Genomic DNA, 21,786 nt, shown 5'->3' with positions numbered 1-21,786 from the left:
TATAAATTAACTTAATTATCAATATTAAAATAGAGTAAATGTGACCCTTCTATCACTTACTGTCATCTGGACAATGTAGGCCAGTAGCGTCAGTGAGGAGGAAGTGGTCAGCCATTGTTGTTACTGTACTTAGACCAGAGGCACGGGAGCAATTCGGCTCCTGTTAATTTTACTTGGACGAAGTGTTATGGAAACCAAAGGTGTACCATCATCAACACACTGTCAACAAATACAAGTTAAGTGTTCTGCCGAAACCCATTTATCTATCATTTGTGGCCATTAATGTCATTAGATAGGGGCGTGCCGGTTAGAATACGAACTGCCTCTTAATAAAAGGTAATTAAGCCTAGGTCTTTATGGTTCCTTGTACAGTGTTTTCTCTGATATAGCTGTCATATATTAGGATTCTGGCTTTACAGCTAGCGTTCTTTTGACAGGTCAAGACGAGGAGCATGCTTTGTGTATCAGTTACTGGGTGATGGAAGCCACCTCACACGAGGAAATTTGGTGCCTACATCCTAGTTATATCTGGTGAACTAAGGCCTACTGTACAATAAGATAAGGAACCTCTTCAATGTTTAACAATATATGTAGTTTAATACTGTAGTTTGATTGGCTGCATATATATAAATTCAATATAAACCCCCTCCCTAATGTGTAGAGGATCGATTTGTGAGTTTATTGCAGAAATACAGTCCACTTATCATCATACAAATTGCTATCGAAATATATAAATTAACGTTAATATAAATTCTATATAAATTCATATAAATTAAATAAATATAAATCTCACAGGTCGGTTCCCACATTTACTTAACCATTTTTGAAATTAGACTGATGATTAGTCATTATTGTTGTTTTTGATTCAGCTACTCAAAACAAAAAGCTCCAAGTACCACGGGCTATGATGAGCCCGTTGTGGACTTACCTGGCACAGGAGCGGGGCTGTATGTTCTGTGAAAGATTACTGTCAACTCTTTCACAATATCTAAAACATAGCGAAAGATACAACAGTAATCACACGCACCGACGACCGTAGGAGGCTTTGTATATATGAGGCTGTGTTCATTCGGTAGCTGACACCAGTAATCAACATTTAGATGAATTCGACTTCGAGCATATAAATGTTCGATGGTCCCTCACTGATCCGGAGGGAAGATGTGAGACCTAGCGGAAAGCTAGAAGCCGCAGTCAGGCAACAATCATCTCACCCTACCCTTCGCCATTCCCTACGATTAAGGGGATTAATTTAGGTAAGTGAGTAGGTGAATTGTAGAGTGGGGTGTACCCACACTTATAAATGTCAAGCTTTCTTCTTGTAAGCTGCATCAGTAAAGAGGCAAAACAGATTGGGATCAAACTCAACCCCTCAAAGTCAAAGGTCATGCCCATAAAAATAGAGAAGCCCAACATCCAACTCACAGTACAGGGTCAACCAATAGAATGGGTCGACACCTATCAGTATCTAGGAATCATCCTGGACACACACATGAATTTTAATGCTGAGGTCACTTACTTGAGAGAGCGAACTGCGGCCCGGACGGCAATCCTCAGGTCGCTAACCTCCCTTTCTGGAGGAGCCAATCTGCAAGTCCTTCGCACATACTATGTACAGGCAGTCAGATCAGTGATCGATTATGCCGCACCTGCACTCACAAATCTATCACACCAACAGTGGAAAAAGCTTGAAGTTGCCCAAAACAATGCTATGAGAGCTGCACTGGGAGCCCCCATGTGGACCAGGCTTGAAACTCTTAGACTGGAGACGGGTTTGCCCTCTCTACAAGAAAGAATATCACAAAGGACAGCTACAATTATCAGTAAGATAATTATTTCTTCTGATCCAATCCCAGTACGGCAGGCCTTGGTGGTTGGACTAGGCCAAAACAATGGAAACTCTTGGGTTGCAAGAGCAGGAAAAGTCCTAAACAGACTACATTTAAAAAATATGATTCTTGATAGAGAGGGTGATCATCCACACCCAAATTACACTCCTTCCGCGCCGTGGGAAGAGCCTACTTTCAAATACTAATAGAAAGTCTCCCAATGAAAAAGGCTGCCTATGATCCGACAATCCTAAGGCGCATAATAGAAGAGCAAATGTATAGCATAGCAGTAGCAGGAGCCACCCACATCTTCACAGACGGATCGGTGGACACAGAATATGAGAGTGCTGGCGCTGCTCTTTGCACGACCAGCGTACAGGCATATTGGAGACTGGGAGGACAAGTATCATCAACCCAAACTGAGCTGTTTGCCATACAACAGGCATTCGCATATGTGATTGCACAAAACACTCAAAATGCAATCATACACACAGACTCAAAAGCTGCACTTCAAATACTAGGACAAAAACAGTGGAAAGATAATGTGGAAATAATTACCACCATTTTGTATCTTGGAGCAGTCGCTAAAGGCAAAGGACTCAACATAACTTTAAACTGGATCCCATCCCATATTGGAATCCCATTAAATGAAAAAGCTGATGAAATTGCTAAATTGACAACTCGTCATCCAGTGATACATAAAACAATTCAACCCAGCCTAGAGAACATAAAAAACATCATCACCAAAAAACTCTCACATCTCAACAAAGCCGACCTACACCAGAGAATAGCTGAAGGTTCGCCATCTGCAACATGGTATCTTCAGGCAACCAAATTAGAAAGGTTAAATATCCCAAAAGGAATCCACAGGGAAATAGCAGTTAGGTTATATAGACTACGTCTAGGTTACAGATGCAACTGGGAGATTGGTGAACCCCGACAGAGAGAGAGTGCATCTTCTGCCAAAATGTCACAGAAAAGCCATTACTTCACTATCTTCTGGAATGTGAAGCAACCAATGACCTTAGAAGAGCTTTAAGAGTTCCTGAATCATGCAGTGGCCACCCTGAAGCCATCAACACAGCCACTCTCCTGGTCAACAAAGGTGTCCAGCAGCTGGACACTCTCATAAAGACTGTGAAGCAGTATCCTCCCCCGCGATAACAGCTTGATGGTTAAATGCAACCTCAGAATACTGAGAAAAAAAAATTGTACCACTTACGGGCTATTCATGCCCGTGCCACCTCTTGGATGGCTTAATCTTTATCAATCAATCAATCTTGTAAGCTTTATGGGCTCACCATAGCCCGTGCTGCATGGACATTTGATGTTCCATTTGGTGTTCCTCAGGGCAGCATACTTGGCCCTCTCCTCTTTCTCATCTACATTAATGACCTTCCAAATGCCTCCCAACACCTCAAACCAATTCTATTTACACAACCTTCATTTACTCCAGGCCAGACCTCCTTGCTCTAAATGTCACAGTGAATACTGAGCTAAATAAAGTCCATCTCTGGATAACTGCCAACAAACTCACCCTCAATATTGACAAAACTTTCTATATTTTGTTTAGCAATAAATCCTCAAATCAAATAAATCTCAGGATAAACAATACCAAAATTTGTAACAAAGTAGATGGCAAATTTCTTGGCGTTCTCATTGACAACAAGCTGAATTTCCAGGGACACATTCTTAATATATCAAAAAAAGTTTCAAACATTGTTGGCATTCTTTCTAAGATCAGATATTATGTACCCCGCCCTGCCCTGGTGACACTATTACTCTCTCATCTATCCTTATCTCAACTATGGTATTTGTGCTCGGGGTTTTACTACCCAAAATCATTTACGTTCTGTTTCATGAAACATGAAACATAAGGAAGAGGAAAAAGCATCTAGCACAATTTGTGAAGACGGCAGTAGGAGCATAAGGCTTCAACATGACAGAGGACTGTCCCATGGAGCATCACACTCCAACAGCCGCCCACGAAGGCCCCCTCACGACGGCAACGGGCTGTAAAGGGACAGGGACAGAAAGGACGAGAGCCACTATTCTAGCGCGAATCGTCTCTACTTGTATCATGTTTTTTCACTTTAGAAGAAAGTTGAAGAATTAACTCTCCGAAATTCCTTTTACAATTTAATCAAAACACTAAGAGGTGAGTTTCGTTGATGCTTGTCAACATTATCAAAAGCAAAAGCAGGTTACAAGTTACATGTGATTGATTGATTGATGAAGATTAAGCCATCCAAGAGGTGGAACAGGCATGAGTAAGTTATAAGCGTTATTGTTTTAGATTCAGCTACTCACAACAAAAAGTTCCAAGCAGCCATGTTATGGTGAGCCCGTTGTACTCATCTGGCACAGGAGACGTGCAAGTTACAAGTGTTATTTGTTGCTGTTTTAGATTCAGCTACTTACCTGCCCAATAAATACGAATTTTGCAAATTAACTGAGAATTCGACGTTCATAAGTGACAATTAGACAATCCTGCCGGGGACGCCATACCTGCGAGCGTCGTCACAGGAAATACGACTACACAGACCGTTCATTTTTTTATATACAAGATATTTTACATTTTTATAAAGCCACTAGCACGCATAGCGTTTCGGGCAAGTCCTTAATCCTAATTTTTTTCCCCGGAATACAACCCGCCAAATCCTTTAACAATCAGGTACCCATTCACTGCTGGTTAAAGAGGCTACAGATAAGGATTGGCGCCCAGTCAATCCTCCCCAGCCAGAATACGAAACAGGCCAAAGCGTTCGCGAAGCACTCGCCGAGTGCTTTACCACTACGCCACGGAGACGGCTATGAAAACAAGATTGTCGTGAGAGGCTAATTGTTGATGGGCTCACAGACAGGATTCATTTGTGTATGTCTCCATACCGGGGTCCTCAGGCGAGATTTCTTGTTTCTCCTAATCAGCACGATGAAGATTATTGTGTTGACGGACATGAGACAAGCATAGAAGAAGGCTTCGTGAGAGGCTCGGTGCTTGAAGGCCCCCGTGGCAGAGCTCAGGCTTGTTAGTCCTGCAAAGAGCCACAAGCCGACAGTAATTGTGGAGAGATTGGCTGCCTGCAGTGAAGACTTCATGGCCATCGGGGCCTGCGAGTAAGCAAAGTCCATGCCAGAGACTGAGAAGAAGACCTCGCCGATGGTGATGAGGACGTACTGGGGAAGGAGCCATAACATGTGGACGTTTGCAGGGGCCGTCATAGGGAAGAGGAAGACGTCGGTGGTGGTGATGACGATGTCGTACACACCGTCCTGGTACACTGCAGCCTCTCCAACTTCCACCTCTTCCACCATCACCTTGTACTCCTGGGGACTGATGCGCTGGAACTCCGTCTTTCCCTCCAGGAGCTGGAAGTTGTGGAGGATGGTGTCGTACGTGAGCGTCACGTTGAGCTCGTTGTGCGCAGGCGCCAACACTTGCACCTGTCAGGGCGAACCAACACAGCTGAACAACACCAGGAAATCAGGCCCTAAATTTTACGGATTATTTATTTCTAAGGCATCATCAAATAATATTAACAATAACAATGATAATATCAGTAATGAGAAAATCACTTCAGCAATGGGGATCGAAGCAACATCTTGGTGAATGCCAAACGCGCGCTAGGCCCCCCATAACATGCTACAAAAGATATTCATCCAGACACTACTTTGTTCTCTAAGGATTTTGTTGCTAATGAAATTGTCTTAAGATGACGTGGCATCTTTAGACGAAGCAGCATCTTAAGATAAACCAGCATCTTAAGATGCTGGACCAATCCCTGCTCGGCTCCAGTGATTTTATCATTGATAAATCACCCTGTTGTGATTGCCTTGTGACTATCAATAATAATAGTAACAAAACTAATTAAAAACTACTTAATAGACCTGTAATAAATGGTTCTTATTTATTAGTCAAAAGCATTCAAAAACTTGTTAAATAAATTTTTGAGGATGGAGAAAGTTGTAAAATATCTCAGATTATGAAAATGTTTCAATATTTGTAAAAGTAAAAATAATTGCTAGGATATTATCATTCTCTGCCTGAACTGTGTTGTGAAGCATTATACTCGCCCGTTGTTGTGTTTTATTAATGTATTTTACAGTTGACTTGACATCATGGTGACACTTTATGATACACTTTCCCGTTGCTAGTTACTTGAAATGATTAGTGCTGAATCTTTAGTAAAGTCTGCTCTCATTGTTAGCATTTAACTTTTTAAAGCTATGAAACTGAGAGGAAATGATTGGGTGGGGAGACTCACTTTGGTCTCTGCATCTTCGTCCTTGATGTACTCGAGTGTGGGAGGGAGAGCCAGCACGCCAGTGGAGGTGACAAGGAGTGTTGTCTCATGGGCACCCAGCACCCTCACTCTCACCGGCCTCATGTCTGGGGCGAGGCAGGAGGCTGTCACCTTGGCCTCCACCTCATCACCATGTGTGACAGTCAAGCTAGGCAGAACCACCTGGCCTCCGCTCTCCACACTCAGCTGACCGGTCTTGACGAAGGGCACCTCCATCACTATCTGGCAAGGCAGTGCGTTGTAAACGTGGATTCTCGCCTGCTCTGGAGGAATGAAAGTCTGTTCCACGCTCATGTTCACCAGTGCGTAGACCAGGAAGGCGATGATGGTGAAGCACATCCCCGCGATCATCCGGGATGTGGTCTTGGTGAGGACGCCAACGCGGGCCAACAAGGGGTAGACCACAAAATCAAAGAACGGAATGAGAGCTAAAACGAGCAGTGAGTTGGCAGTGGAAGACATATCTGGCGGGATCCTATAGCTGCCCACCATACCGTCGAGACGTTTAGCCAGGAATATCATACTAGTGAAGGTCTGGTAGAAGAGAGCCCAGAAGAGCGGGAAGGTGCAGAACAGCAGAAGAACACGCAAGGTCACCTTCACGTCCAGCAGCAACTGAGCATCAAATTTGTCCTGAGCACGGTCAAGCCAGTGCTGCACAGGCTTTCGGTTCTTATCCCAGATCTTGCGAACCGCGTATGCAACGCAGCGAACTGTTTTTAAGATCATTGTGTCTGGGGGCCCCTCCTTGTACTGCGACCTACCTGTAATATTACAAATACATAACAGATAATAGAGATGATGTGAGAGAATTAAAACACACAGAAATAACATTAAAGTGATGTATATCAATGAGAAAATCCACTAGGGTCACGAACCTACGCCCTTGGCATTACCAAGCCGAATACTCCACCACTAGACCATCGCTGATTTGTAAAAGTCATACAACCGGATTTCTACTGAATTCACAGAAAGTCTGGAAACCCCTACTGAAGTCAGTCCAAATTTTACGTATAACCCACAATTTAATTTATTTTAATTATCAGGGGGAAAGCGCCAAGCCACTACGACTTTATAGCACTTGGAAATGATCAGGATAAGGATTTGAGATGAGACAGGGTAGGGGGGGGGGGGAAGGGAAGGGAATTGTCGGGAAAGCGCCAAGACATTACGACTATATAGCACTGGGAAAGAGTCAGGATAAGGATTTGGGATGGGACGGGGAAAAGAAATGGTGCCCAACCACTTGGACGGTCGGGGCTTGAACGCCGACCTGCATGAAGCGAGACCGTCGCCCTACCTTAGATTTAGATTTAGATTTTTTATTCAAGTAAATCTACATACATTGAAGATAAGTTACAAACATTTAAAGATAGAGCTAGTACATACAATACCTAAAGCCACTAATACGCATAGCGTTTCGGACAAGGTGTGTGTGTGTGGGGGGGGGGGGAACACTTAGACTAAAACTTAATAATAATTGAGCTTAAAGTATAAATTGTATTGAAAAAAGGAGTAAAAATAACTGGGGGGGGGGGAAATAATGCAGAAAATAGCAATTATACAAGTTGGTCAACAAACAGCATTGTTTAAAATAGTAGACATGGGTTAACATTTAGGAGTAAGGTAGGTTACATGGCGTTTATTATGTAAGTTTTAAACTGGTTGAGAGAGGTACAGACTTTGACATGATTGGGCCATGACCCTTGACCTTCCAGTCAAAGTGGCTGGGGTATAACCCACAAGCACTCAGGTGGAATGGCAGAGTGGTGCCACACCTTACGCCTCAACTTCAGAAACACACAGTGTGTTCCTGTGTTTTTTACGTAAAACTTGGACTGGCTTCAGTAGGGGCCTCCAGACTTCCTGTGATCTCAGATGATTCAGATCAGATTCAGATGTTTATTCAGGGAAGGTATATACATACAAGTGATGTTACATTAATGGATTGATATATAGATAGAGCTAGTACATACAATGCCTAAAGCCACTATTACGCAATGCGTTTCGGGCAAGAAAAACATTAATATCTAGAACTTAATACTAATTGAGCATAAAGAATAAAAAGTGTTGAGAACAAATACAAATAAAGATAAAAAAAAGGGGGAACATGACTGAAAAAGCAGCACAAATACAATAGGTTGACAAACAGTGTTGATTAAAAAAAAAGAAAATAACGGACATGGGTTGACAATAGAGGAGTGAGGTAGATTACAGGGAATTTATTAGGTAGTGTTTAGTTTTTATCTTAAACTGGTTGAGAGAGGTACAGTCTTTAACATGGTTGGGAAGGTCATTCCACATTCTGGGCCCCTTTATTTGTAGAGCATTTCTGGTTTGATTAAGTCGTACTCTAGGAATATCAAAACTGTATTTATTTCTGGTGTGATGCTCATGGGTTCTGTTACAACCTTCTATGAAGCTTTTGAGATCAGGATTAGCATTACAATTTAGCGTTTTGTATATGTATAGTACACATGAGAGAATGTGCAGTGACTTAATGTCTAACATATTCAGGGATTTGAATAGGGGTACCGAGTGATGTCTGGGGCCAGAATTGGATATTGTCCTAATAGCAGCTTTGTGTTGAGTAATTAGAGGACGTAAATGATTTTGGGTAGTAGAGCCCCAAGCACAAATACCATAGTTGAGATATGGATAGATAAGGGAGTAATAGAGAGTCACCAGGGCAGGGCGTGGTACATAATATCTGATCTTAGAAAGAATGCCCACAGTTTTTGAAACTTTTTTAGATATGTTTAGAATGTGTCCCTGGAAATTCAGCTTGTGGTCAATGAGAATGCCAAGGAATTTGCCATCTAATTTGTTACAAATTTGGGTATTGTTTATTTTGAGATTTATTTGATTAGAGGATTTATTGCCAAACAGAATATAGAAAGTTTTGTCAATGTTAAGGGTGAGTTTGTTGGCAGTTAGCCACAGATGGACTTTATTTAGCTCAGTATTTACTGTGGCATTTAGAGCAAGGGGATCAGGACTGGAGTAAATGAAGGTTGTGTCGTCAGCAAATAGGATTGGTTTGAGGTGTTGGGAGGCATTTGGAAGGTCATTAATGTAGATGAGAAAGAGGAGAGGGCCAAGTATGCTGCCCTGGGGAACACCAATGTTGATGGGTAGGGTGGGAGAAATTGTATTATTCACAGAAACACATTGGAGCCTGTCAGTAAGGTAGGATTTGAGGTATTGTAGGGAGTGTCCTCTGACACCATAATGATGTAATTTAAGAAGAAGGTTTTGGTGGTTGACAGTATCGAAAGCTTTACGCAGGTCCACAAATAACCCAACAGGGAACTCATTTTTATCAAGAGCTGTATGAATCGAGTTAAGCATACTAATAAGTGCATCGTTAGTGCTTTTTTTGGGCCTGAAGCCATATTGGCAAGGGCTAAGTATATTGAGTTTGGCTAGATATGAGTAAAGCTGCTTAAAGATTAGTTTTTCAAAAATTTTTGACAAGTTTGGCAGGATTGATATAGGTCTGTAGTTGTTAACATCTGTGAGATCACCACATTTGTGGACAGGCGTTACTCTCGCTTTTTTTAGAATATCTGGAAAGGTTTGGAGTTCAAGTGACTTGTTGAAGAGCAAAGCAATAGCAGGGGCTAAAGATCTGGAGGCTTTTTTGTAGATTAAAGTTGGTATCTCCTCAAGGGCACCAGACTTGGTTTTAAGGGAAATTATTATCTCATTGACGTCAATGGAATTAATAGGCTTTAGGTACAGAGACTGGGGATAGTTCCCTGTCAGATAGTCCTTAATGTCAGTACTGGAAGATGGAATATCATTAGCAAGGGATGAACCAATGGAAGAGAAGAACCTATTGAACTCAATAGCAGAATCAGAGGCTGAAAGCTGACCATCGTTATTAGACAGGAGAGTCGGTTTGTTATTTAAAGACTTTGATCCCAATATTTGTGAAATTGTTCCCCATGTTTGTTTAATGTTGCTCTTTATTTGGGTAAATTTATCTTCGTAGTACTTAGATTTGGCTCGTCTAATTATCTTAGATAGCAATAATGAGTAATTCTTTGAGAATTCTTTGGAGACAATCCCTAACCTATACTTTTTCTCAAGGTCATGTTTTTTATTAATAGATTTAAGTATTCCCTTTGTAAGCCAGGGATTGTTAAGCCTTTTGGTTGTGACTTGACTTTCATGACTTCAGCGTTAACCATTTCTATCTCAGTAGAAATCCGGTTGTATGACTTTTACAAGTTACGGTGGTCAATTGGTAGTGTATGCGGCTTGGCCATGATAAGGTCGTAAGTTCGTGTCATCCTCGTTGCCCTAGTGGAATTTCCCATTTTCTGAGAGAATTAATGCCACAGCTGATTTAATGGTGTACATTGTGTGAACTACAGTAGGGAAATCAGCTTGTGAATGTAAGAGTACACACATTACGGTTGTACACAATACGCATGCAGAACCACATATGGATGGATCTAAAATCATTATGTATGGACTTGAGTCTATCATTTTGGGTCTCTGATGAGCCTACATTACCATCAGGCCATTGCTATCACGAGGGTCGTTGTGCATTAAAACTGTAACTTGCTTAGCTAAATGAATTGTGGGGTTCAGTCCCTGAACCCATTATGTGCCTCTGTAACCCTTTCCACTACTGCCCACAAGATGGGTATAGGGTGCATCACAAATGAAATAAACTAACTAACTGTCCAGTTACGATTAATTAGGCCGAATTAAACACCCTTGTCTTAGAAGCAATCAATAGTCAAGGAGTTGGCCATTGTATTTGGTGTGCTGTATGACTTTTCTGTCTACGCACGGTGAGAGCGAAGGTAAGGAGACCCATCTTGAATTTCCCAACGACCGCCATGTCTCAAGTCTACAAGCTAGGGGGGACATGAATAAGGATAAGGCTACAGGCTAGGGACAAGCCTACGAAAGGGCAAGTGGGACAATCACGTAGGCGCAAATCTACGTGATTGTGGGAGGCATCAGTGCCTCTTCCTCAATGGTCAAATTCATAGATCTGACTGCTGGTTCCCCATGAATGCTTGTGGGGTCCCATAAAAGCCCGCCAAAGCATCCCTTCTGCCCCTAAAGTTTGTCTAAGCCAGACGTGTGAGGTCTTACTAGATGAGCCAATTAATAGTGCACTACCTGAGCTGTCAAGTGGAGACACTGGGGAGAATATTGCACAATTATATATCAAGAAACAGTCTACAAGTCTCGTTGATGAAATAAAGATTATCATATGTATACGAATTATCTTCAAGAATATATATACCCGTCTTAAGTTTTTAAGAAGAATGTTCTAAACTCTGTTTTCCTAATGAACAAACATGGGTGAGTACTGCTGTATGAGACAAAACATAAATTGATTGATTGATGAAGATTAAGCCACCCAAGAGGTTGCATGGGTATGAATAGCCCGTAACAAAACATAGGAAAAGGAAGGAGATTAAAGGCATAGTGGGACACACCGTTGGACTAATTACCTGCTCGCTCGCCTTCTACACTTTACAGGCTTCCCTGACTGCCTCTAATATGCTACGGTGTCATCTGGGACTAATATGCTACGGTGTCATCTGGGACTAATATGCTACGGTGTCATCTGGGACTAATATGCTACGGTGTCATCTGGGACTAATATGCTACGGTGTCATCTGGGACTAATATGCTACGGTGTCATCCGGGACTAATATGCTACGGTGTCATCTGGGACTAATATGCTACGGTGTCATCTGGGAATAATATGCTACAGTGTCATCTGGGACTAATATGCTACGGTGTCATCCGGGACTAATATGCTACGGTGTCATCTGGGACTAATATGCTACGGTGTCATCTGGGACTAATATGCTACGGTGTCATCCGGGACTAATATGCTACGGTGTCATCTGGGACTAATATGCTACGGTGTCATCTGGGACTAATATGCTACGGTGTCATCTGGGACTAATTTGCAACATTACACACATATGTTTGTGGCTTTACAAAAACGTTTTATTTAGTCACAAAATTTGTAATAAAATAGTCCATGGTGCCATCTTGAAAATACATCAATAAATAATACAAATTTTTTAAAGATTATTATCCTAGTGGACTGACCAGCAGCGAAGATGACGGTGGAGACAACCATGAGGCCGGCCATTATAATGTAGGAGAGGAAGTAGCAGTCATCGCCGAAGCACTGGACAGAGTCTCGTATTTGAGCTGTTATGAATAGCCCGACGAAGGCGCCAGCGTTAACCATCCAGTAGAAGGCGTAAAAGAACCTGCAACAGAAATAACAAGTTGAGAGAATGCTAAGATGACAACTTACCAGTTTTCTGGTTTATGTGCAAAAAAACGAATTAATAACTCCATCTAACACGTCATCAAGAGCAGGATTGTTTTTTCTTTCATAACTACTTGACCATTTCAACAAAATTACAAAGTATTATTGAAGCAAACTAAAATGTACACGTCTTATACACAGATTTCGCTAAATATGACCATGGAATAGGAGCCATGATCCTTCTTCCATAGTTTTCCATCATAAAGCATTAAGTCCTTGTGAACGCTTTCCTCTGCGAGTCTGTTCGGGAACTTGGCTGCAACTTTTTAATTGCACTTCCTACCGTGTATAGCAAGGACAAATATCAGCCACACCACAAACCTATCTAACTCCTTTACAAAACCCACCAACCTGTGAACTCCCTCTTCCCAGCCTTCCCTCACCCATCAATATCCCCAATTCACCTCCTGATGAACCTCTCCCACTTTAACATACCTCTTCTGTTGCTCCCGTTGTTCTGGGACTTTGAACTGGTCGGCCCCGAGGGAGGAATACACAGCTTTCATGAGCCCTGTGCAGATGCCCAGCGCCAGCATGCCCAAGACTCCTGTAAATTTGGCGGCGCTGAAGGAGGCCATGATGGGGGTGACCGAAGAGAGGGAGAAGATGGCGGCGCCCACTGTGTACCCGCAGCACATCAGGAACACTGTGCGAGCCTGTATGAGGAAGGTGACAGAGACTAAGAGGTGTTGAAGAGGTACGGGGAGTATTATAGTGTGAGGTTGCTTGAGCGAGAGTGAAGTTCAGCTTAGAAGATATATACAGATAACAGGACCTTCACTAAGTCAACTTAGTGAAACAGAAGTTAACTTTTGCTTTTATCTCAAGACCGGATAAGACGCGTTCCGCGAGCGCTTTGTCCTGGATTCGTATCTTGTCCGGGGAAGATTTACTTGGCGTCAATCCTTATTAACTGTAGCCTCTCTTTACCCACCAATAAAATGGGAACCTGGTTGTTAAACGATTTGGCGGGTCGTATTCCGGGGAACACAGGATTATGGACTTGTCCGAAACGCTACGCGTGATAGTGGCTGTACAATAAATAATGTAAGAACTCTTGTATAAATAAATAATAATAATAAAAAACTAATGTTTGATGTTCATTACACATGATACATACAGTCAACACGCATACACACCTGGGTGAATGTTTTCACTGTGCGTACCTACCTGTGCGTAGGAGGCCTGGTCGACGACCGGGTCGCGGGGACGCTAAGCCCCGGAAGCACCTCAAGGTAATCTTCACTAGTGGCAGGTCCTAGTTATGCTTGTCTGCAGTGACAATCTTCACTATACCCACATAGTTCTCCCGAGCTGTGACCCTCACAGCTCACGACCATCACTATACAACATTCACAATTCTCATTATACACAATCCTCACTACATGCAAACAGGCGAAGATCATTAGTATATATACTGAATACAATGAATCATATGTACACGATCTTCACACAAAGTATATTATGGTAAGGATCCACAATACACACGATCTTCACCTGGGGTCTCTGACCAGGAGACCTGGTCAGAGACCGGACCGCGGGGACCTTAACTCCCGGAATCATCGCAAGGAAAGGTAGTAGTAGTAGTAGTAGGCATCTATCAGTCTCAAGAGACTATGGCGTTGCGCTCTGGTTGTCGGTCTGGAGTGGCCTCTCCAGGGCGCAAAGGCAGAGTAGGTTGATACAGGGGAGAAGCTGTCACCCATGCAGCAGGTCCCCCTCTCCGCGGCACCGAAAGTCTCCAATGGAAAGGCAAACGCTAATGCGATTGATTCCAGCGTCGTCCCAGGAACTGTCAGAAAGAAGTTGAAGGCAACAACGAACTGCTCCAGAGGCTCCAGCTCCGGAGTTTAAGGTAAGGTAGTAGGCATCCATCAGTCTCAGTACACTATGGACTTGCGCACTGGCGTCGGCCTGGTCTGGAGTAGCCTCACCAGGGCGCATAGCCAGGGTAAGTTGATTAGGGGGAGAAGCTGTTACCCAGGCAGCAGGTCTCTCCACGGCGCTGAAAGTCTCCAATGGAAAGGCATACACCAATACGATTGGTTCCAGCGCCGTCAATCCTACGTCAGACCTACCCCAGATAGGTCTGGGGTAAACATACGAGGCTATACACACAATCCTCATTATACATGACCTTCCCCTTGGCTATGCCTGGCCAACTTCGTCAGTATACACGCCGACCACGAAAACAGGTTCGTATTGATATATAAGATGCAATTTGCTACCTTAATTCTACCTTGATTAAAGACCAAACACGTACACTTGTTTGTCTTGCCTGCCTTTCTCCTTATAATTCTGAGCGCGCTCCCTGATGCCGTCATTCCTTACCCCTACCTGATGTATACCTTGATAATCCCGGCTGTTGTTTATTGACAGTTACCCCGACTGCTCTTTACGGCAATCTTTTGGTGCTCTCACAACCATGGCTGGCAATGTTTATTGGTATGCCCAGATCCTGGTTCCCCATATCGTGGTAACCCGGGTCCTGACATTCCTGCTCATGCACCCCTTAGACAAACACTCACAGAAACCTCCTTCCATCGCAGTAGCACCAATTTCCCTCTCCCATCAATTGCAACCCACCAACCACCAATTGCCACCCATTTAGCATCAACTACCACCTATACCGCTTCCTACATTTCTCCTTGGAACTCAGTCACTCTCGTCTGCCATCTTCCCTTCACCAGCCCCCAAGCCAAACAATTTCCACTCCACCAAAGTGAAACCCCCAGCTCAATGCCACACAGACATCCAACACCCTGTTCCCTTTCACATCCCAAATGTACCTTCCTATGATACCTACCCTACCTACGAACTCAACTGAACATAACCAAACCTAACCTAACCTACCCTAACCTAACCTAAGCCCCATACTCAGACTGGAAACTAACTGCCCAGAGGACAGGACACCAGTGCAAACTCTGAAGATGTGGTAGACCAATGTTGATGGACTATCAAATAAAGCAGATGAACTCAAAGAAAGGACTGAGGATGCAAACTCTGATGGAGACCAAACTAACTGCTATGATTAGTACTGAAATGCAATATTCCCAATGAAACACTAGGTAATGAGAGAGGAAAGACTTCAGAGAGAAGACAGGTGTGGCACTGTTGGTAAAAATAAACCGGATCTCTGAAGGGGTTTGTTTAGAGGTGGCAAACAACTACAAGAACTGCATCATGCGAATAATTTAATTGGATATTGAGAAAGAGGTTGTGGCTGTAATCTACAACCCTTCAAAGAACAACAGAAGACTGAGGTAAGAATACCAAAGGGTGGTAGCCCATAGACTGAAAGTGAAACTTATATATAGTAACAGGAGACTTCAGTCATGGCCAAACTGACTGAGAAACAATGGGCCCAAAAGTAGGAGATAAGACAGAGCGCAAAGCTTGTAGAAGTGGTTGAGATAAAATTCTTAGTGTAATATGTCAGGAAGTAAACAAGAAGAGGTGGTGACAAACCAGCTACATTAGACCTGGTCTTCACACAGAGTGAGATGACATTAAAAACATTGGCCATAAAACGCCAATAAGCGACCACTATGTCTTAGTCTTTGAATACATAAGATCAGAGAATTCCTGGAGGGGATAAATGAGGAGACCTCAGAGGAAAATCAACACGACATGATGGACTACGTAACGAACAAACTCAAAGAAGCTGAAGAAAGATTCATACCACCACTAAGGGTTAAAGGAAGCACGACGAACATTACCCGATGGTTAAAGTGGCAGTGTTTGGGAAGTAAAGAAAAGGTAAGGTAATTACCAGGAGAAAGTGCTAAGACAATATAACCTATATAGCACTTGGAAGGGGTCAGGATAAGGATTTGAGATGGGACGGGGGAGGGAATTGTGCCCAACCACTTAGACGGTCGGGGATTGACGCCGACCTGCATGAAGCGAGTCCGTCGCTCTACCGTCCACCACAAATGGTTGGGCTGGAAGTTGAGAAAATAAGCAAAAGAACGTGGAAGAAATATAGAGAACACAGAGCAGAAGGAAATCACAATGTATACACAGAGTCCAGAAATGATTACACAGAAACCAGAGAGAGGCAGAGAAACAGTATAAGAATGACTATGAATTCAGTGCTAAATCCCAGCCAAAACTGTTGTGTAGCAACATCAAGAGGAAGATGACTGCGAACAACCAGGTTATCAGACTTGTAAAACATAAGGAAGTAATGCTACGAATGATGAGAAACTTAACATCAGTTTTTAAGAAGTATTCAAGCTGGAACCTGATTTTGCCACTACAGTTAAGAGTCCAAACCGAATGGGGACTTCCACAGGAAAGCCTCACTGAAATTATAATGACGACCAGATGAAGTAAGGACGCAATTACAGTTTCTGAACGTGACGAAAGCTGTAAGACCAGACGAAATATTCCCATTGACTCTAAAAAGAGGCAACTGAAGCAATTGTGCAACACCCCCCCTTGCTATAATATTAATTCTTTGTCAAAAACAGGAAAACATCCTGATTGCTGGAAGATACCTAATGTGGTACGACTCTGCATTCTATACTATAAAGGCAGAAACCGTTATACTATAGAACCTTATCACTGACGAGTATCCCCAGCCACTTACTAGAGAGACTGATCGGAAGCAGGTTAATCGAACATTTAAAACAGATAAATTTTGTCTCAAAACACCAGCACGGATTTTGTAAAGCAAAATCCTGCTTGACAAATTTGCTGCAGTTCTGCAGTAAGGAGACAGAAATGAAATAAGAGAGAGAAGGATGGGTAGACAGTATATTCTTTGACTATCAGAAAACATTTGATAATGTCCCATACAAGAGACGCCTTCATATCAATGTTTGCAGATGATGCAAAGTGAATGAGGAGAATCATTAGGGGGCGCGCAGGGGGACACAGGTGGAAACTTATTAACTAATTGAGTCACAAACACTAGAAAGAATTTTTTCAGTGTCCGGGTAGTTAGAAAATGGAATGCACTAGGCAGCAGTGTGGTGGAGGATGACTCCACACACAGTTTCAAATGTAGATATGATAAGAGCCCAACAGGCTCGGCAATCTTTTCACCAGTTGATTGACGGTTGAGAGACGGACCAAAGAGCCAAAGCTCAATCCACGCAAGCACAACACGGGGAGTATACACACACACCCGACCCACCTTGCCCAGATAGACATCGGCCAGGATGGCGCCGGCAATGGGCGCGAGATAGACGAGGCCTTCCATGATGGCCGTGACCGTCGTGGCCGAGGAGGAGGTGAAGCCCAACATCCGCTGCATGTAGAACACAGCACCGCCGAAGAGCCCGTAGTAGACGAGGCGCTCAAGCAGATAGGACACCAGGATGACTATGGCCCCTCGAGGGTAGGCCATCATGACCGCCCTGCCAGACCTCCTTCCATACGCCATGACGCCTCTCTTACTTCACCTGTTTCAGTATAAACACAATTAAAAACCATAATGAAGGATGCCTGGATTTTTTCTTATTTTAAACATTGTGAGAGAAGCCTATGCTAAACTTGCATAATTTCAAAATAACTTTTAAATACATGGATGAAAGGGGATACTTTGCAAAAATTGACGAGATTTGTGAAACTGACATCGGAGTTCGCAGTAGTTGTATGGTGGCCATATCTAAAAAGATACATACACAAAATATAAAGGGTAAAAAGACAAGCCACCAAACGGCTTCCAGACCAAAAGCCCACAAGAGCTATGAGCTTGAGGCGCAAAACAGGCACAAGCCAGGAATGAGAAGGTAAAGAGATATAATCACAACATAAAACCCCTCACAGGAATCGAAAAATTTACCAAAGTGGGATTATTAAAACTTGAGACTTCTGGAATAAGAGGCCACAGACTAAAGCTTAGAAAGCAACAGTGTCGAAAAGGTATGCAAAAGTTCTGCTTTGCGAACAGAGTTGTAGAAGGTTGCAACAATTTAAGGGATGCCTATACAACCTCAAGCTCATATGCAAAAATATCGACATGATAACAACGACCTCTGCACATTCAGAGATGACATGTTACTGTATAAAATACGAACAGTAATGGTGAGCTTACCAGAGTGAACAACTGTGGTGGGGAGGAGCTGCGGTACCCACCGTGTTCAGGTCCACACTGACCCCAGTAGCATCAGTAACAGCCAGCAGCCCAACAGTTGTGGTGGGGAGGCTGGCTGTTACTTTAACATAGATATTAATATCATCTACAGATTTGATGATGAAGTTTGTAATATCCTATTCTCTGTCATTCACGTATGTGACAGAAAACTATTCCACTCACCACATTTCTCCCGTCAGCTTAATAATAATAATCATAAAAATAATTTATATTGATAGAAAAACACATAAATTTTATACATGATACAGTTGAGAACTAGTTGGTAAACACTGTACATTATAAAAGTCACTAATACACAGTTTTGGGCACAATGTAAACCTGCCCATCCTCCTGTTTAGATAGTACCTCTCGTAATTATATGGACTGTCGTACATATATTGACGTAAAGGACAATTAGAGAGAATTTGGTACTAATACCTTTATTGAGCCTGGAAAAAATCAAGCTAAAACCAAACTTAAATATTCTTAGGACTAATATAGCACTTTGTTACTTGGTTGAAACAGGGGGAGGCCTTAAAGGCCTTGTTAGGCTTTAAATAGCGTGTATTAGGCCTAGGGTGGTTAGGTTTTATTAGCAAAATATATACAAAACCTTTCCCGATTTGTCCAAATTCAATAGTACCAAATTCTACTTTATAATTGTCCATTACGTCAATATATGTATGATGGTCCACATCGTTACTATTAGTATTATTAAAACAGTGGGTTTCGAGCGAGAAGGAGCACCATGGACTGTCTTCTCAGCATGGAACATTGAATAATGGGCAATAATCGCCGGAGGAGGCTGCTTCTTGCAGCTTTCTTTGACATCCAGAGTGCGTCTGACTCTGCATCACACACTGCTGTCCTTCAGGGCTTGGCTCGACTAGAACTCTCAGGTTCCGCAATAAGATGATTTCAAAACTATCTAGAGTGTCGTCTTTTGGAGTGGCGATGGGTGGTGTCGTCCCTTCGTCCTGCCCGGTCACCCATAGTGTTCCCCACGGAGCGATACTCACCCCACTCCCATTCTCCATCATTCTCTCTGATCTTCCAGTTTTCTGTAGTGCACAGGTTTTAGGTTAGGCAGATAACTTATAGGCTTGTGGAGATGGTGCCATTCTTCTGGAGGCGCAGTTTCCTGCGGCAGGCGGAGTATGCGCTCTCTGCAAATGTGATGGGGAAGAAGCTCTCAATCAGTCTGAAGAAGACTTGCAGGTGGACCTGGACCTGCTTACAGGCTCAACTGGTGGTGACTATCGAGGGTCGTCGTCTCCCGGTCGCCACCGATCACAGGTGGCTAGGAGTTGTTGTTGATGGCCCTCGGCTATCGTAAAAGCGTCACGTAGCTTCCTTGGGGGAGGGGGTGGGCTCCTGTCTGCACCACATCACCATCATGAAGCGGCTTTCCGGGATGGCATGGGGGGTTTCGCGGGTGTCTCTCTCTCTTAGTTCTCTATAAGGCCTTCGTATGTAGCAGGATCATGTATGAGATTAAAGTTTATGGTTCGGCGGCTCCATCGGTCTTAGCGCAGCTTTATTCTTTCCAAAATGGTGCCCTTCGCTCTGCGCTTGGGGTTATGCCCTCCTTGCCAGTGCTCTCTCTCCATGCAAAGTCGGGGGTTTGGCCACTGCGATTTGCACGCCTTCTAGTCCTTTGTCGACGATTCCAACGGATAGTGCGTCTCCCATCTGCACTTTTGCTTACTCGCTTGCAGTCCGATGAACACTTGTGGGATGTGCCGGCGGGACGTTTCAGGCGCCGTCATCTGTCTTTCGTAGTCTGAGCCTTTGACGCTTATTCAGAGTTTTCCGTTCCAGTCCCAGAACCCGTCCCTGGTTTGGTTATCAGTGTTTCGGTGAACGTTTTCATGCCTCCTTGCCGGAAGAAGGATTTAGAGGGTCTAGACCCTTCGATATTCCCTGACCTGCGTGCTTTATACCAAGGATACCTGAAGGTTTACACAGATGGGTCCCATGTTAATCAGTTGTCGACAACCTCGGCGGCTGCTTTCTACGCTCCTTTTTCCTTGTATCAGACATGGAAGCTTTCTCCAGATCATTCGTGCCTGGCTGGGGAACTTCGCAATTTTGCTCGTATTAAGACTCCTCCATCACGTTTCCGGGCCCTCATTGGTTGTCTTCTACGTGGACTGTCTTCCAGCCCTGTGTCTGATATCATTTCAGCGTGCGCCGGTCCACCATCATACGGTGGCACAGATCCGTGGGAAATTGCTGTCGTACTCAATTTTCCCGGGTTGGTCAGTCTCTGCACTGGGTTCCATCTTATGCCGGGTTTCATGGCAATGAGAAGGTAGATGAAGTAGGGGATTGGTGTATGCTCACCATGAAGTTACACAGGTACTTCTGGATCTAAAAAAAGACTCTGTAACATCTTCAAGCAGCCTGCCTCACGGCTTGGGTGGAGGAGATGTTGACTGTCCTTATGTTTTCTCTGGGTTGCCTCCGATAGAGTGCCTCTCCCCGTCCTCAGGCCCATCAACAGACGCATCTTCTTGACATGACCCTTACTCGCCTTCGGATAAGGTAAACCTCTCTGGGTGCGCATCTCCATCGTCTTTAATTTGGTGGATTCCCCCTACTGTCAGTGATGTTCGAACCAGGAGGATACTGTGGAACATCTATTTCTCCATTGCCCACGGTTTCACAGTGCACGTCAGACTACAGTGCTGTCTGTAGGCTGCATATTCCTTGCCTCACGGTTCCCATTCTCCTTGATAGAGCAGGTGCAGAAGATGAGGACGTCCATTATGGCAACCTTCTCTATACCTTTCAATTTATTGGACACGTCTGTCAACAGTAGAGACTTTAGGGTTACCATCCCTATCCGCACTTTTCTGGTATCGTGCAGCTGGGGCGCATCCGAGTCCTCGATCGTCATCGCCCCTATATCAACAACAACAGTACTATCAAAACAGGAGGATGGGCTGATGTAAACATAATTTGGATATTTATTTACATGTATAATTGGGTAATACTTAAAACTAAACAGAAAGTTAGTTTACCTATAGGAGTTGTTAAAGATATTTAGCAAATGATTTACAATTTGAAAGTGATATTTAGAAACTGTAGTATTTTATGACAAAATAACGGCAAAACACAGCACACAAATGCGCCTGTGCACGTGCGCACGCAAATGATGCTCATGCAGCACTAAAAATGTGATTTGATTAAATATCTTTGACCTAAATAGTCACGAGCGTTTAGTTTTGTTCATTTATTATT

At 43.4% G+C, this 21,786-nt stretch overlaps 1 protein-coding gene across 1 annotated transcript; it reads right to left on the bottom strand.

Annotated features, from left to right (window-relative positions):
• Window positions 1-638: 638 nt before the first annotated feature.
• On the bottom strand, window positions 639-21,282 carry LOC138365214 (peptide transporter family 1-like). The gene is made up of 6 exons (XM_069325450.1): window positions 18,502-21,282; window positions 17,599-17,866; window positions 12,891-13,111; window positions 12,227-12,393; window positions 6,092-6,894; window positions 639-5,270 (listed from the first exon to the last, which is right to left on the bottom strand). The coding sequence occupies exons 2-6, from the start codon at window positions 17,845-17,847 to the stop codon at window positions 4,665-4,667; spliced, it is 2,046 nt and encodes a 681-aa protein (XP_069181551.1). The 5' UTR covers window positions 17,848-17,866; window positions 18,502-21,282; the 3' UTR covers window positions 639-4,664.
• Window positions 21,283-21,786: the final 504 nt, after the last annotated feature.

The sequence above is a fragment of the Procambarus clarkii genome, chromosome 16 (genome assembly GCF_040958095.1).
Source record: "Procambarus clarkii isolate CNS0578487 chromosome 16, FALCON_Pclarkii_2.0, whole genome shotgun sequence".
In the NCBI taxonomy this organism is placed as follows: Eukaryota; Metazoa; Arthropoda; class Malacostraca; order Decapoda; family Cambaridae; genus Procambarus; species Procambarus clarkii.
This window is presented reverse-complemented; position numbering and strand designations above follow the sequence as displayed.